This window comes from Eurosta solidaginis, chromosome 1 (assembly GCF_040869045.1).
Source record: "Eurosta solidaginis isolate ZX-2024a chromosome 1, ASM4086904v1, whole genome shotgun sequence".
In the NCBI taxonomy this organism is placed as follows: Eukaryota; Metazoa; Arthropoda; class Insecta; order Diptera; family Tephritidae; genus Eurosta; species Eurosta solidaginis.
The window spans coordinates 250,435,274-250,453,648 of NC_090319.1; the positions used below are offsets into that span (position 1 = coordinate 250,435,274).

At 36.2% G+C, this 18,375-nt stretch overlaps 1 protein-coding gene and 1 long non-coding RNA gene across 2 annotated transcripts in view; one reads left to right on the forward strand and one right to left on the reverse strand.

Moving 5' to 3' along the window:
- Window positions 1-18,375, forward strand: part of LOC137237089 (uncharacterized) — an 80,007-nt gene that overhangs the window by 61,129 nt on the left and 503 nt on the right. The window contains exon 2 of the long non-coding RNA XR_010948808.1: window positions 5,504-5,697. This is a non-coding gene — a long non-coding RNA (uncharacterized lncRNA). The remainder of the gene's footprint in view (window positions 1-5,503; window positions 5,698-18,375) is intronic.
- Window positions 1-18,375, reverse strand: part of amon (amontillado) — a 177,066-nt gene that overhangs the window by 20,663 nt on the left and 138,028 nt on the right. Inside the window, exons 6-8 of the mRNA XM_067760325.1 lie at window positions 13,062-13,150; window positions 1,699-1,874; window positions 448-761 (exon numbers count right to left, since the gene is read on the reverse strand). Of these exons, the coding sequence (XP_067616426.1) occupies window positions 448-761; window positions 1,699-1,874; window positions 13,062-13,150 (579 nt within the window). The remainder of the gene's footprint in view (window positions 1-447; window positions 762-1,698; window positions 1,875-13,061; window positions 13,151-18,375) is intronic.

Here is an 18,375-nt window from a genome sequence, read left to right on the forward strand (position 1 = left end):
GATTTGGGCTCAGGAAAAAAATCTCCACTACGCATACCCAAAAAAATAATTTTCGGACCTGCGAAATTTCATCGATTTTTTATACATTTTTTTTTTTTTCATTTTCAAGGCGCCAACTCAGTTTTTGTGTATTTTTTTCGTGTCAATTGGTAAATGCAAAATTGGTAAATGGAGTTTTTTGAAAAAGAAAAAAATACTTTTATGGAGATTTAGAAGAATTTTGGTTGAACAATCGACTTTTTTTCGCAGGCTCGAAAATTATTTTTTTGGGTATGCCTAGTGGAACTTTTTTTTCTGAGCCCAAATCCTATCGAAAAATAGATGGCGCGATATCGGTTAACTTTCGTCCATACAAATCGACCCAACCCAATGTATGTACATAAGCAATATGCACGTTAACATTCTAACTATATATATCTACATACCATTACTTTTAAAATTACTTACTTTGCTTCGAGTGCGAGCGCAAAAACTCCTGCCGCTTCAGGCGCCGCTGCACTTGTGCCTGAATGTGTTGTTGTACATTTGCCATACAAATCTGTGGTGGCTACGCCTGTATTTGGGTCCTTAGCTCCATTACTAAATGTGCTAGCCAATGTTGAACTACAGCTCTCATCGTAGTGTGCATTTTGTCCATCGTTAATGGCGCTGTTGATAGAAATTGTCCACATAGAAGCTGCATAACCATCACAATTGCAATCATCTTCCTCTCCGCCATCTCCTGACGCCCACACGTAAATATTGCCCAAACCATTACGACCCTGCGGGATAGCAAATACTATTAGATGATAATGAAGTTATTTGATTGCCATATGAGCACAAACGGATCATTCTTACATATGCTGCATAATATATGTATGTAGTAAATGCGGATTTATTAACATATGGCACTAGTTATGGGTATTAGATATAAATGTTCAAGACCACGAGTGGGTGTAAATGTAGTGTATGTATGTATGTTAGGGCGGGTCGATTTAAAAATCGCTCATTGCTCTGTGAAAATCGTATTCTAGGGATCAAAATAGGAAACTTTGCCGAAGGAACCATACCTCTAAACCGAATTCTGATGTCCCCCCCCCCCCCCCCCCCCCCCCTTTGGGTCGAACTTTTGGGTAGGGGCAATTTCAATTCTACCTGCTGTGTCTTGTGGTGGCTTAAAAAAAACAACACAAGCAATTTTACGATCTGCAATTGTGTCACAGTGATACCTTCATTTTTTAAAACGGTTGAATAAAAAACCCACACAACTATGTTTACGACATGCAAATGCATCACAGTGATGCCTTGGTTTTAAAAGGGGGTTGTAAAAACGCTAATTTCTAATAATTTTTTTAAATTTCTTTTCTATTATAAAGTTAAATTCATTTTTTCATTTACATATGTTCTGACTATATAAATTTCTAAAGAGAAAAATAAACTCCAAAAAGAAAAAACATAGGCATTTCAAAGTGGGATTTTTCAAAATTTGCCCCCACGGCCCAAAAGAGGGACATCAGAATTCGTTTTAGAGGTATGGTTCCTTCGGCAAAGTTTCTTATTTTGATATCTAGAATATGATTTTCACAGAGCAATGGGCGATTTTTTTGCCTCCCCACAAATCGACCCGGCTTAATGTATGTATTCTCATATTTGGCAATATTTTTGTTTTCGCTTGCTGATTATACAAATATCCGCCTTTATTCATTTATTTCCACTTACCTCATTCACGCCTTGCACTATAGCTCTCATAGTGGCATTACGTGGTCCATCTACGGTTTTTCCATCATCGGTAGGTCCCCACGATGCGCTGTAAATATGTATTTTATGTGGCTCGTGGCCCATCGAATTGGCCTCGATCAAGTCGGTCATGTACGGTTGGTCCAACATGCGAATACCTACAGAATATAAAAGTGAAAGTAAATAAACGATGTCGAAATACATACAAACATACATACGTATATAATTATAATATAAATTTGACATATGTATGTATGGATTAGTATTTGACAAACACCTGTCTACAATTTTATGTATTTACTTGTCAACATAAATATGAATTTGGGTAAATAATTTGATGAATATATATTTAATATTAAATTCAACAAACAGGATTGATAACATCTGTGTAGCGCTTATAACCCAACAATGTTAGGTCTTAATTTCGTAATTTGGTAAAAAGCAGACCACTCACACTTTAGTTTGACATTCATTATGTTCCCTCCGAATCGAAAAAATAGTGTGCAGACGCCCTAAAATAATCGCCTTTAAAAAATTTCGTTCAAGTGTAAAGTTTCGTACTAAAGCGTATCACAATAGAGTAAAAATAGAATGGAAATGTGCTCCCCGGGTTTAAACACTTACCTCATGAAGAGTTTAAAAAAAATGTAATAAATAGATTTTTGGCACCCTGTGAAAGCAGCGAAATTGAGCTTTTCTCTATGTTTTCTATATTTGATTTCGACTTTCACTTTTACACTATGGTAAATACTAAAATGTTAGTAACTTATTTACTTAAATAATGACACTAATGACCTCAAAATCCATTTTACTTTGTTTTTTACTTTAAAAAAATTTGGATTATTTTGATATATGACTCGAATAATAGGGGCCATTGGGAAATCGTCGATAATACTAAGCGTGGCCAGATAGGTAAGTGTCTTCTTCCGATGCATTGTTTCCCGAGTAAAGCACCAATTTCGCTACTTTTACAGGATGCTGAAAAAAAAATATTGTTTAAATTTTTGATATCTCCACAATGAAGTAACCCATGCGATACATTTTAATTTTTTTAGTGATAGGCTCTGATTGTGTACAGTTCACTGACGACAATTGGTAACACCAAGGTAATTTAGAAAGTTTTCCACCTCGTCCTCTGCTCTCATAGGCCGGTCCCGATAAGAATACTGTTTGATCGGAGCATCACCTTTCATTCGCATAATATAACCCTACCAGCATAGCCGCTGTTTTAATTCACAGGACTATGTAGGTGTGTGCATAAAGCTCGTAAAGTTAAATCTTCTTATATAAAAAAAGGTAGGTTAAAAATGGAATTTTCGACGTAGTGGTGAAGAGTACTAGTTCTATCTGTGAGGGGTGAATGCTAATACTAGCCATTAACCTTGTCAGTAATCCCTACATGATGTCGTTCATCATGTCGGGGCACAGACCCGATATCAGTATTAGTTGCTTATCAGTATTGAGTTGTAAAGGAGGCTCACTTTATGTCCGAGTATAAATAAAAAATGTAAGATTCTCTTCCACTTTGCGTCGTGCTCCGTTTAATTTTTTCCACAAAATGGCGTGACGGGACATAAATGTTTTATACCGACTCCAAAAAGCATCTCCAAGGCAGATGAACTTTCACTGAGAAGCTTTTCATGGCAGAAACTTACTCAGAGTATTTGCCAAATCACTACCGAGGAGCGACCCAGCTTAGAAAAACCTTCTTCTGATTGATAAAACTCGTTTCTGAAATTTTTATGTTGCTTTATCCGGAGCGCGAACCCGGGATTTCCGGTGTGGAAGGCGGAGCACGCTACCACCACACCACTGCGGCCGCCAGAATATGCTGTTTGTTACAAATTGTTACGTTTTATGCAGCGCTGCCTCCTTGTCTTCAGCCTACAGCAAATGTGAACGGGCAGAAGAGCGAGAATACTATAAGGAAGTACGTAAAATATTACTAGATAGATTTTAACACTATAAACGGTCACAGTCATCATTATTTTAGTGTTTTTGTTATGAAAAAGCAACTTTAATCAAACGTAACCTCACTCATATCGTCAATAATAGGAACTATTGAATTATTTTAAGTTTTGCATTTAGACCACGAATATTTTTTTCTTTGTAAATAATTCCAATTTTACTTTATTACAAATGCTCCTTTGAGTGGTTAGTGATTGAAATTGAACAACAAAACTCGGCAAATATTCAATCAAAGTTTTTTATTGTACCAAATTTACGACGACAATAAAAATGCAATTCCCACATAATGCTCGTACATAAGCAATCAATCGCACAACTGTACATAAACATATATATAATTGTAGCAATCGATGATTGCGTTGGTGATAATAATGTAGGCTGCGTGATTTCCCCTGCAAATCTGAAGTAAACAATTAAATTGAATGTGTCGACTTGGTTTGGTTTATCACAGTCATTAGTTTATTACTTCGGGCAAAGCATGTATGTACTTGTTATACTTTAATTGATAGTGAGCTATGGCCAGTTTTCTTTATAATTTTTTCTAAAAAAAAATATTGGTGGTTTTTAAGATCTACCAAATAGTTAGGATCGTGCTAGTCATTTATTATCATAATCAAACGACAGAACGTGAATAATCAAAGGATAGCTGGCCCATTCTACCTAATCAGATTGTTTATTCAATTTAATTGATTTTCTTATATATTGTAACGAATACTAGCAACACTAAGGGGTAATATCATCTCTAAGCCGATACTAAGCACTGACTCGTATGCACATCAAAAAATCAGTCATTATGTCTACCCATATGTCCATACGAGCAGCGGAGAAAAGACGCACAAACACATGCATATATCTTATCTGAGATGCTCCCAAAAGTAGGCAATTATCTGTGGAAGTGTCACCCACATATACACGCGCATACGAAAAGCTATACACGTGCATCTGTAGTTATAATTTTATAGCAGTAAATAAGTAAATTCTGGAAGCGCCTAGAAGTATGCGAACGAGAAATCACAGAGTATAAAAGGCAGCAACAGTAGAGGCACGACAATCAGTTTGATTTAAGCAAGCTATCAGTTGCGAAATATAAGAGTTATTTCCAAGTAGTCTAATAAAGACCATTTTTGCATTATTCAATATTGGAGTTATTTATTCAACAATTTAGTGATTCGAACATTAGTAGAAGGTTGCAAATAAAAGGAATTTCCGTAAATTCGTTACAATATATATTAACATCGAAGGAGCCTATCGACAAATTAAAGGTTTACAAGGTGACTGGTACCACCCATCCCAAGCCAAGTTTAGCTTTTTTAATTTGCTGTAAAATATATTATTGTAGTAAAAATACGAATTAGATATTAATTTCTCATTAAATCATAAGCGACATACAATTTAAAAAATAAAAAATGTGTATGATTAATCTGTAATTTGCATAGTTGAAGGAGTGCACTAAATTTTGATTGTACTACACTTTCATAAGCGTAGTGAAGAAAAATTTTTGTGCACTAAACTAAAGCTAAAAATATGTTCACTATCAGCTTTTGAATTTTAGTAAACAATTTTTCAGGTTTACTACCGCTATAGCAGAGTGAGGCTAATGTTTTTGCATTACCACTCAACTGAGTGAAGGTTGATTCATTCATACACTGTCCCCACTTATGGTAATTGGGAACTTATTCCTAGCCTATAATATGGTTGTCCTACTCGTCGTTGTTGGAAAATTTAAATTTTTCGTCCAAACTTCGTAGCTAAGTTTTAAGTCTTTAAGGAATAAAATTTCGGAACTTTAAAATAACTATTCAAAGAATATTTACTTTAGATTTGCCGAAAACGCTATGACCTGCGGTATACTGTGCTGAGCAGGAAGGAAACAGATCCTACAAACTTTCAGATCACTGTACCATTTTTGAGGCGTAAGTATTAGCCGTAACCAAAGGTGCAAAAACACTGGAAGAGAATAGCTTAAACTGCAGCCGTGTTAACTTTTATGTTGACAGCCCAGCAGCAATTAAGGTAATAATCTCACATATCACAGCATCTAAAAGTGTGTTAGAGTGTAAGCAATCCATGGAAATAATCGAGACAGGAAAAAGCATACTTCTATGTATATTAGGTCCCAGGGTATATGGGAATTGGTCACTCTAAATATTAATTCGATTTATTTCTTAATATAGTCATGCGCGGTTCCAGGGGGAGCAACTGGGTGTATGTGTACAACAACAAGACAAAGCTTTAGTCGATAATCTTGATGCGATGAGTAATAAGAGCTTTCATTCTAGATCAAATCAAGAGGAAATGTTTCTAGGCTCGTCGCACCTGCTTTTACGTATTTTGTAATTTTGTGTTAAAATATGTAAGAAGTTCAAAATATATATAAGGCGTGATATAGATTAAGACCGAGCTTTTTTCAAATTTTCGTCATGCTAGTTTTTAATTTGTCCTACATATTGGCGGGTGTGTTAGTATATCTATAACTTCTCTCCTAATAAATGTACGTTCATAGTGTACAGTGCAGGGTTATTAAAAATATAATTTTAGCAATACACGTAAATAATAGAAGCAGTATTTACTGATGACATTGATATTATTTGCCTGAATACCCGCGCCGTAAGCTCGCTTACTCAAACTTGGAGAACGAAGCGGAAAAGATGGGTTGGATGGTGTATGAAGACAAAACGAAGTGTCTGCTTTCATCGAACAAAGACTCAGCGCATTTGCTCCATCTCAATCACGCCACTGTTGGCAGCTATAATTTCGAAATAGTAAAAAACTTCGATTATATGGGAACCACCATTAACACTAACAACAACATCAGCTCTGAAATTCAGCGAAAAATCATTCTTGCCAATAAAATGCTACTTTTGGTTAGGTAGGCAAAGTAAAGTCCTCTGAAGATTAAATGATGATCTATACGAGCGTTACGCGAACATTAACATAATCCATTGAACTAAAACGCATGGCTACGAAGCAGAGGAATAGGGCAGACCCCACTCCGCTGGATTGACCTGGTGGAAAACCATTTATATTCCTTTGGTGTGACCAAATGGCGACAGACAACCTAGAGACGAAGCGAAATTTATGCAGCAACCATTGACAAATTGTATGAGAAACAATAATTCATATGTGAACATTAAAATTTATCTGCCCTATAAACACAAACTTCGTTCACCAAAAATGTTTTCATTGGTCATATAGCCCTTAATTTTAAGTACTTGAGAAGTCAAAATTTTTTACTAGGGCTTATCGTTTTCCGGAATACATATATATATTTGTTTGATAAGTATCCCATGCAGTGGGACTTTTCTTCCACTATCTGTTATTGTTATTTCACTCCGAACAACAATAAAAATTTCAAGTATTTAGCTCATCGGAAAGTTGCTTGAAAATTATAGTAGTAATGATTCCCAAGGGTTTATGATATCCGCCCAACCGACAGGAGGAGCGCATCCGCATGACCCACAAATTTTTTTTTGCCGAGTTGTAGATGGGATCGATTGTAACATTCCAAAATAAGAAGAAATATTCTTTTTTTATCATGTTGCATTTTCATCGGAATCTGAAATATGTCTCTACTTAAAAGGGGAAGTTTCAAGGTGACTTTATTTTATTAGTAGCATTGTCTTTGTGCTCTGAATTATGAGCCGAGATCCAAGTGTCTAGCTTAACGGCAAATTTTAATGTTTCCTTATTAGATCGATTTTTTTTAATATCAGGGACGATCTCCACTAAGCGGTATTTTTTTATATTTGGTTGTATACCGACATATTGTAAACTGCTTTCCAGATCTCAGATATCTAGTTTTTAAGCAAATCCCTTTAAATTTATGGCGAGACTACAACTATAGTCCAAGCTTTTTGTCTCTATCTCAATGGGAAGTTACTTGAATCGATCGAAAGATTCCTAATTCTGTAGGTTCATTCCATTTCAAGACACCCGGTCCGTGCAGGACATGATTTTTGATTTTGATGAAATTTTAATATGTTGTTCTTTGGTAAAAATTATGAAAGAAGTGTTTTTTTTTTTTTGCCTCATAAAATTTTTTTTTCGGATTTATCGGCAATTGAATTCCATAAAATGCAATCGATATTTTATTCACCTATTCTTCAACTGTCAATAACTTTGTCAAAAATTAACCGATTCTAATCATTTTTTCTTTGATATATTCACTATTATATTTACTTTTATATAACTTTATAAACAATAACATATAACAAAAAAAATTTTTTTTAGTTATTAGTAAAAATTTATGACTTTTTTCAAAATTTAATATCTCAGAAAAGGTTATCCTTTTTTGTTTAAACGTTTTCTATATTGAGTGAACGGTTTATGTTTCAACTTGGCTAAATGCCCATTAGCTAAAATTCGTTGTTTCCGAAATATGATTTTTTGAATGTTAAACTTTTTTTTGCCATATATTGATGCTATACATATCAGCATAAAGGGCGATCAATGCCAAATGCTTAAAATTAATAAAAATATCATATTTTTTATTGCAAACATTCATTTGTTGTTATTTTTCAGAATTACAGTGATTTTGTAGTAAATCGGCGGCATATTTGCACATTGGATCAATATATAGAGGGAAAAAATGTTTAATATTCAAAAATTCATATCTCGAAAACAACGAATTTTGGCTAATAGGCATTCAGCCAAGTTGAATTATAAACTGTTCACTCAATATAGAAAAACTTTAAACAAAAGAAAGATAACCTTTTTTGAGATATTATTTTATTATTATTATTGGTTAGGTACTGGTATGAAAATCAGAACTAACTGAAAGAGCATTGGCTACTCCGGCCATCAGCTCTTTGAGATATTAATTTTTGAAAAAAGTGATAAATTTTTACTAAAAACTAAAAAAAAATTTTTTAAACTATATGCTATTGTTTATTTATTATTTCAAAGAAAAAATCATGAGAATCGGTTAATTTTTGACAAAGTTATTGACAGTTGAAGAAATAGGTGAATAAAATATCGATTGCATTTTATGGAATTCAATTGCCGATAAATCCGAAAAAAAAAATTGTATGAGGCAAAAAAAACACTTGTTTCATTATTTTTACCAAAGAACAACATATTAAAATTTCATCAAAATTAAAAATCATGTCCTGCGCGGACCGGGTGTCTTGAAATGGAATGAGCCCGTAGAAAATTCCTAAATATCGATCCGTGTGCTCTCTATTGGAATTTTACACTGCATTGCCACTTGGCCCACTTCCAGAACGGCAGGTTATTTTTTGAGCAGAGTAAATTTGAAAAATGATTTAAAAATGTATTAGTTCAACCCCTCATGTCAGGTTAACTCTGAGTTAAAAATTCAACTTGCCATTCTGCAAGTGGGCCTTAAGACGTAGTTGCTTCAAAATTTATATTATTGAACATATCAGAATGTTAACTAATCTGAAGGTTATTGAACTGTCTTTTTCATGCAATATGATATACACATACATTAGACCGAGCCTTATTTTCCGAATTTAAATCGCGCGTGCAGAGAAAGTTTCATTTTCACCTAAATAGTGATCATATAAAATTTGGTGAAAATCGGATAATTCGGAGCGCACAAACGACAAAGTTGGGAAATTGCAGTGGGTCATATACATTTCTTTTCTAGTTCGACCTTGGTAATTTACCAAATGATAAAATTCAGACATTTTTTTGCACATTGTCAATTTTGGGTCCTTTGCTTTGCATTGACATAAAAAGCACTACGTTTTCTTAAGTTAATTTCCCCGGTAAAATTAGGATGAAGTAAAAACTGATGGAAACACAAAATCACAAATTGAATTCATGAGCAACGAAAGAACTAAAAACTGTAATAATTGTGGAAACTAAATACGAATCTTAAAATATATGTGAATAATTGCAAATTTTCAATAATAAAACGCTGATAAGTATTTCTGGGGGGTGCTCATTAGGCTCATAAAAATATTTATATAATTCGATAAACGGGAATTCGATCACTCAATTTTTGTACGTTCATTAAGAGAATTTCGCTATTCGAATACTTAATTTGCTTATATTATTCGAATAACCGCAACTCAACGATTATTCGATTTTCAAAATCAAATTCGATTTTGTATGAAGTATTCAAACAAAAAAAAATAATGTGTACGCTACGTATGTTCTAAATATATTTTTTTTTTTGTTGAATCTTTGTTAATTCGATTGGTTAAGGCTTGGTTTCCTCGAAAGCGGTGCCGCTACGTGACAGTAAAAACTCGTTCATCAACGATTCTTCCCACCGCTATACTAAAGCGGTGAACATTTTATCAAATGTTGTAAATTATTTACAAAATAAACAAAATTTTTGACTTCTGATTTCTTTGTATATATTTTTGCGATTAAAAAAATAATAAATAAATAATCAAAAAAGAAGCATGCAAAACTGTAGAAATTTCGTCTCCGGTAAGTGTTCGAAGTTTACAAAATATCTGTGCCGCTGAAAACGGCGAATATACCCGCCGCTCTTTAGCGGTCGTAAAATAGCGGCACTGCTTTCCGATTTCGGTGAGAAAAATATAAGTAAGCATACAAAACTACCGGAAAAAAACAAAATTTGGTTGAATATAAAAAAAGGTCAGTAATTTACATTTTTTTTAACAGTTTTCGGTATATTTAGCTTAAAACATAAAGGAGATGCCCCTACTTTTTCAACGTGTTATACCTGGTACGATGAAAATGACGCTCGAAGTATTATACTACCAATGCATTTTATTTCAGAGATATATCACCGCTATTTTCGTGATTGCCTTCCTAGACTTCCTCCACAATTTCGGGGATATTATGGAATATTTTTGGAAGTTTTCGGCATTACTTACTAAGGGCCGATGACCACCGTGGTATGATGGAACCGTGCTCTGCCTACCACACCGAAGATCCTGGGTTCACTCCCCGGGCAAAGCAACATCACAATTTTAGAAACAAGTTTTTTCAATTAGAAGAAGATTTTCCTAAGCGGGGCTTCCCCTCGGCAGTGCTTGGCAGTGCTTCAGTGTATTTCTGCCATGAAAAGCTCTCAGTGAAAACTTATCTGCCTTGCAGATGCCGTTTTGAGTCGGCATAAAACAAGTAGGTTCCGTCCTACCAATTTGCAAGAAAAAACTAAAAGGAGTACGATGCGAATTGGAAGAGGAGCTCGGCCTATAATCTTTACGGAGGCTATCGCGCCTTAATTTTTTTTTTTTTTTACTGAGGGCATTTAAATGTCAGACATATTCGGCATTATTTATTATTTTTATTTTGATATTATTTTAACAATCAGTCATGTATGCAGTATTTCACAAACAGTATTTTGTAAGAGACAACACAATTGATCAAAAATCCTTATATGCTGCAAGTTGGAAGAATTAGGTAACTTAGGTAAAATTTTAAAGCCATTTGACACAGCAGCTGCTGTATTATTTTGGGGATAAAGGACCCTGGAAGTACCGTAAAATAGTCCCCAAGATTATCACGAAATCACCACAAATTTATCCCGAGTTTACCCAGGAAAAGCATCGAAATAGTCTTAATAACTATCCTAAAATTAAGCGAAAAAAGACCCTGAAAATACCCTGGAATGGTCTCCAAGATCATTACGCAATGATCATAAATTAATCCCGAAATTTCCTCAGAAGAGCCCGAAATAGTCTCCAAAACCATCCCAATTTTACTCCGAAGTGATCCCTAAATGACACCGAGAGAACCCTGTGAAAGTCCTCAAGATCATCCGAACAAAGTTGACGTTGAAATTACCCCAGAAAAGCCTCCAAATATTCCCCAAATGATTCCGACATTCCCTACAACCATCCATATATGACTCCCAAAAAATGATCCCGAAATATAATAGAAATATTAATTTCATATTTTCCCCGGTCCTAAACACGTCGTAGCTTATAAACGGCCCAGTTCATTACTATCACATTTTATGCAATGGCTCGACTCTTTAATCTATTCGTATTCACAGCCTGAACAGTAGCAGAGTATAGTTCTTATTCTTACTGCTGCTCTGGTGTAGCAAATACAAACATTGGTTTAAAAAGAAAAATACTGAGTTTTTATGCTTAAAGTTAACTTACGAGCATTCCAAAATTCGAATAATCTACAACGAACAACAACCGAAAATGGATTATTAGAGCATCCGAATATTCGATTAATCAAATATCGTGACTCTAATGCTCATAGACTTTATTTGGTAATGTGGCAAATTTACTTACTTACTTAATTGGCGCTTAACCGTCTAAACGGTTATAGCCGTCCAACAAGGCGCGCCAGTCGCTCCTTCGCTCCGCCAACCGGCGCCAATTGGTCACACCAAGGGAGTTTAAATCGTTTTCCACCTGGTCCTTCCAACGGAGTGGGGGCCGCCCTCTACCTCTGCTTCCATGGCAAATTTATTCATTTTTAATATTAAAAATAAAAAAAAGTATTGTAAGTGCCCTAACTAGGTTAGATGTGATAAAAGGTAAATAAAACTATTAAATGACAACATCTCCAGCAGTTGAGCAACATTTCATATTTTGAATTTTAGATGAAAAGAAAACTTTTTCTGCCCGGCGGTTTGAAATCTTAATTTGTTTTAAAAATAAGTGCTGGTCTCTATAAGTGAGGCCTCGTCAGTAGCAGCAAGTGCAGGAAGTGTGAGCTGCAGGAAGAAACGGTTGAGCACGTTCTGTGTTGTTGTTGTAGCATAAGGACACTCCCCGAGGACCTTGGAGAATGTAATCGATGTTGATGTTCCTTTTCCGAATGCAGATACGGTACGTTCCGGTAGCAAGCACCATGAAAGCTTCTAGGCCATACCACCCTCCAACCCGTAGATCCATAAGGAACTTGGTGTACGCCGGAGCCTCGGCTGTCAAATAATCAGGATTCGCCACGGCTAGGTAATGTTGACACTTGGGTTGGAGAAGCTATATATTGCCATGGCAACCCCTTGAAAGGGTTGCGCTACACAACCCCTTGAATCAATTTGGTATTTTAGTCGCCTCTTACGACAGGCATACCTGCCGCGGGTATATTCTAAGCCCCCTAACCCGCTGTGTTCGTGTCGTGCGTTCGCCAGGTCAAGCCTCCAGTTATTAGCGGCGGCAGAGTTGCCAGATCTCGAGGTAGCAATTAAGCTGGGTCCTAAAAAACTGTTAGTATTTGCCAAGAGAACGGAGTTATTCTATAATATATGTTCTGGCACCTGATCTGGGTTTTTCCGTTTGGTCTTCAAACAAATTCTGGTAACACTATGGACACGTTTAGTCTAAGTGAGCTCTTTATTGACCGGTCAGTTCCACCTAACAAGTGATGGTGTAATATACACTCTAAGTAATAATATTGCGCATGAACCTTTTCATAGTCAGTATGAATACGAGACATGAAATCAAGTTAAACGAACTCGAACTCACCTGCAATTTTGCTGTCATAAGCCACGCCAACGCCACAAATTCCGTTATCCCTAGCAGCAGCCACTTCACCGGCGCAACGCGTTCCATGGCTGCATGAAAAAAGGAAAAAAACAAAAAGGTAAACGAATTTGAAAGTACATAGAGGATAAATATGATATTTTAAGTTAAAGGTCATACGAGAATGGAGGGGTTTTCAACGTCGTACAAATATTTATGTATGTATTTAGATGGCTGTTTGCACAGTGTGTCTAAACTTTGTTTAAATCAAATTTTCTCTCACTATAATTTTTTTACATATCCTGAATCTGTGCAATTTTCTGAATATTTTAAATAATAAACAAAATTTAAATATTTTATGGGATTGGATTTATTAAGTTCGATATTAGCGATGAAAACAAAAGGATTTTTAAGTTTGTTCTGATACAAAAGAGTAAAGTCAAAAATACTTAAAAAAAGTAAGGAAGGCTAAGTTCGGGTGTAACCGAACATAACATACTCAGCTGAGAGCTATGGAAACAAAATAAGGGAAAATCACCATGTAGGAAAATGAACCTAGGGTAACCCTGGCATATGTTTGTATGGCATGTGTATCAAATGGAAGGTTTTAAAGAGTATTTTAAGAGGGAGTGGGCCATAGTTCTATAGGTGGACGCCATTTCGGGATATCGCCATAAAGGTGGACCAGGGGTGACTCTAGAATGTGTTTGTACGATATGAGTATCAAATGGAAGGTGTTAATGAGTATTTTAAAAGGGAGTGGACCTTAGTTCTATAGTTGGACGCCTTTTCGAGATATCGCTATAAAGGTGGACCAGGGGTGACTCTAGAATTTGTTTGTACGATGTGGGTATCAAATGAAAGGTGCTAATGAGTATTTTAAAAGGAAGTGGGCCTTAGTTCTATAGGTGGACGCCTTTTCGAGATATCGTTATAAAGGTGGAACAGGATTGACTCTAGAATGCGTTTGTACAATATGGGTATCAAGCAAAAGGTGCGGAAGGACAGACGGCCGACTGTGTATAAAAAGTGGGCGTGGCTTCAACCGATTACGCCCTTTTTCACAGAAAAGAGTTACCGTCCTAGAATCTAAGCCCCTACCAAATTTCACAACTATTGGTAAATTTTTGTTCGACTTATGGCATTAAAAGTATCCTAGAAAAATTAAATGAAAAAGGGCGGAGCCACGCCCATTTTGAAATTTTCTTTTATTTTCGTATTTTCTTGCACAATATCATTACTGGAGTTGAATGTTGACATAATTTGCATATATACTGTAAGGATATTAAATTTTTTGTTAAAATTTTACTTCAAAAATTTTTTTTTTAAGTGGACGTGGTCGTTCTCCGATTTTGCCAATTTTTATTAAGCATACATATAGTAAAAGGAGAAACGTTCCTGCTCAATTTGATCACGACATCTTCAACGACTGCCAAATTACAGCTTCCAAAACTTTTAAATTACCTTCTTTTAAAAGTGGGCGGTGCCACGCCTATTGTCCATAATTTTACTAATTTTCTATTCTGGGTCATAAGTTCAACAACTACCTACCAAGTTTCATTGCTTTATCCGTCTTTGGTAATGAATTATCGCACTCTTTAGGTTTTTCGAAATTTTCGATATCAAAAAAGTGGGCGTGGTTATAGTCCGATATCGTTCATTTTTAATAGCGTTCTGAGATGAGTGCCCAGGAATCTACATACCAAATTTCATCAAGATACTTTAAAATTTACTCAAGTTATCGTGTTAACGGAGGACGGACGGACGGACATGGCTCAATCCAATTTTTTTTCGATACTGATGATTTTGATATATGGAAGTCTATATCTATCTCGATTCCTTTATACCTGTACAACCAACCGTTATCCAATCAAAGTTAATATACTCTGTGAGCTCTGCTCAACTGAGTATAATCAAGACCGGTCATGTTTGTTTTTGACCATGGATGTCAAAAATTGGTTCACCCAAAAAAAATAACACTCTCGTGGTTAAGTCTGTATTGATATTTTTAAAATATGGTGTTCTTGATATCAAACTCAACAAGCGATATCCTAACAAAATATCGATTTTTACAAAAACAGCCTAGATTATTATCAGTGTGTATATTGTGACGAATATTAGTGACACTAAGTGATACTCACATCACTAGTCTGATGCTAAGTAAATGAAGCCACCACAACAATAAAGCAGGCAGTCACTTTTATCTACATAAACGAATCAATAATTATGTCTACGCATATGAACGTACACGCAGCGGAGAGAGACGCACAAACACATGCATATACATATCTTATCTCCCAAAAGTAGGCAATTATCTGTGGAAGTGTCACTCACATATACACGCGCATCTGAGAAGCTATACACGTGTATCTGTAGTTATAATTTTATAGCAGTAACTAAGTTAATTCTGGAAACGCCTAGAAGTATGGAACGAGGCAATCGAAGAGTATAAAAGCGGCAACAGTAGAGACACGACAATCAGTTTGATTTAAGCAAGCGATCAGATTGCGAAGTGTAATTGTTATTGTGAAGTACTTTAATAAAGGCCATTTTGCGTTATTGAATAGTGGAGTTATTTATTCAACAATTTAGTGATTCGAACATTAGTAGAAGGTTGCTAATAAGAGAAATTGCAGTAAATTCGTTACAATTGGTGTCAGAAGAGGATTTTTTGAATAAATTCCAGAGGGCAACAAGGACATGGCAAAGTTAAGTGAATAAAAGATCCAGCAACTGAAGGAGTTGGAGAGCCGTGGATTTAATACAACCGGCATTAAACTCGAACTTCAGGCACGACTACGAGAGGCAATGGAAGCATAAGGAAATAACGTGGAAGAGTATGTCTTTAGTCTTGATGTCGACGAGACAACAACAAAAATTTAAGAGAAAAACGAAACATCGCAGACAGTTACGAGCACAACCTTGAACACGATTTTGGCTGCAATATCTGCACAAACATCGACAGTAACATCCAAGTTGGAAGCACAGGAGGCACGCATTTCAGAAATGTCGTTGCAAACTTCATCTCAACTGGAATAACAAAAGACAAATGTAACCTCTCAACTGACAGAACAGAAGACATATACGGCATCCCAACTGGAATCGCAAGAGACACGCATAACATCTAAGATTGAAGCACAGGAGACGCGTAATTCCGAAATGGCGGCACAAATTTTAGCACAGATATCATATCAGATCTCCACACAACTAGAAGAGAAGGAATTCCGTATATCATCTAAACTGGAAGCGCATATGGAAGAAAAACTAACCCAGTTTCATGAAGGCTTCAGTGGTCGACAGGATAAAATAGATGGATGCTTTGAAAGATAGGATCCAGGAATTACAATTGAACCGCCCAGTCACTTCAACGTCTAATCCGAAGGTAAAAACTTCATCCTTTGACGGCTCTTTCCAGGTGTTTAAGCTTTTTTTTGTTTGAGAAGACCGTAACAGTGAACATCTGGAATACTGAAGATAACGTTGCTGCACTGTTCATGGCGTTGAAAGGGCCTGCAGCTGAGATTTTACAAACCATTCCAGAGGGCGAACGGAACTGTTATGAAGCATTGACGGGCGCTCTAGAAAGACGATACGGAACTGAGCATAGGAGACAGATATACCAAATGGAGTTACTGAACCGCTTCCAGAGGCCTGGTGAAACCTTGCAAGAGTTTGCGTCGGATGTTGAAAGGCTGGCACATTTAGCGAATGCGGACGCACCCGTGGAATACACTGAAAGGGTAAAGATTCAGAGCTTTATAAATGGCATACGCGACGTCGAAACAAAGCGAGCTACATACGCAAACCCAAAGCCAACATTCGCTGAAACGGTATCACATGCTCTGATTCAGGAAAGAGCGTCGCTTCTGTGTAAGACAGTTTTCAAAGCACGCCGTGTGGAAGTAGAAAGGCCAGAGTGGGTAGACGCAATTTTAGAAGCTTTAAAAGGAACGCAACAGAAGAATAATGGTGCGAGAGAAACACTGGAATTGATAAAACCAAAGGGACGCACGAAAACGAACGAAAGAATTTCCCAGAAGGAATGCGAGGGTAGCTTCAAGCCAGAACGCACTACTGTTGTGAAACGTGGGAACGATACTGATTATGCGAAGCCAATCCGTCAAGCGCAAGCTCTGCGAAGTAGTTCATTGGCCAAAGAACAGACTGTGAGGGAACGGCCCAGGGTAATAAGTAGTAGGATGAAACACAGGTACGACAAGAACTATAATTCGGAAGGTCTTTTGGAGGAAAATTTGGTACTGCTATACAACCCTCACCGGCGGAAAGGTGTTCCATCCAAAATTCGGTGCAGTTGGGAAGGCCCGTACAAAGTTGGGAAGAAGATCAGTGATACCATCTACCGTATACAAACCATTGGGAACCACGAAATAGAAGGCTGGTTCATTTGGAGATGCTAGCAGCGGTTAGATCGAGAGATTTGTCTGATCGGGACGATCAGACTTAGGTGGAGGGCAGTGTGACGAATATTAATGATACTAAGTATTACTCACATCACTAGTCTAATGCTAAGTAAATGAAGCCACCACAACAATAAAGCATGAAGTCACTTGTATCTACATAAACGAATCAATCTTTATGTATACACATAAGTACGTACACGCAGCGAAGAAGAGATGCACAAACACATGCATATATCCTATCTGAGATGCTCCAAAATGTGGGCAATTATCTGTGGAAGTGTCATTCGCATATACACGCGCATATGAGAAGCTATACACGTGCATCTGTAGTTATAATTTTATAGCAGTAACTAAGTTAATTCTGGAAACCCCTAGAAGTATGGAACGAGGTAATCGAAGAGTATACAAGCTGCAACAGTAGAGGCACGACAATCAGTTTGATTTAAGCAAGCGATCAGATTGCGAAATGTAAGTGCTATTGTGAGGTACTTTAATAAAGGCCATTTTGCATTATCGAATAGTGTAGTTACTTATTCAACAGGTTAGTGATTAGAACATTAGTAGAACGTTGCTAATAAGAGAAATTGCAGTAAATTCGATATCTAAGTAATGTAGCACAAATAATTGAGGCGTAAAACTGGGTTGTATTAAAAACGAAAAAAACAACTCCATTACTGAAATGATTTTTCACTGGAAATTCAAATAAGTATTAAATTTTAGTCGATTAATTTGCGTTCCCGAAATTACGATAAAAAAATTGACACATACTAATTATAATCAATTTGTAGTTCTTTTACGTTTAATTGTAACAACGGCTTCTGGAATCAGTAAATATTCATGTAAATAGGGTCAAAAGTTGCGGGCTTCATTTATTAGTGGTTCTAAGAAGCTCGCCA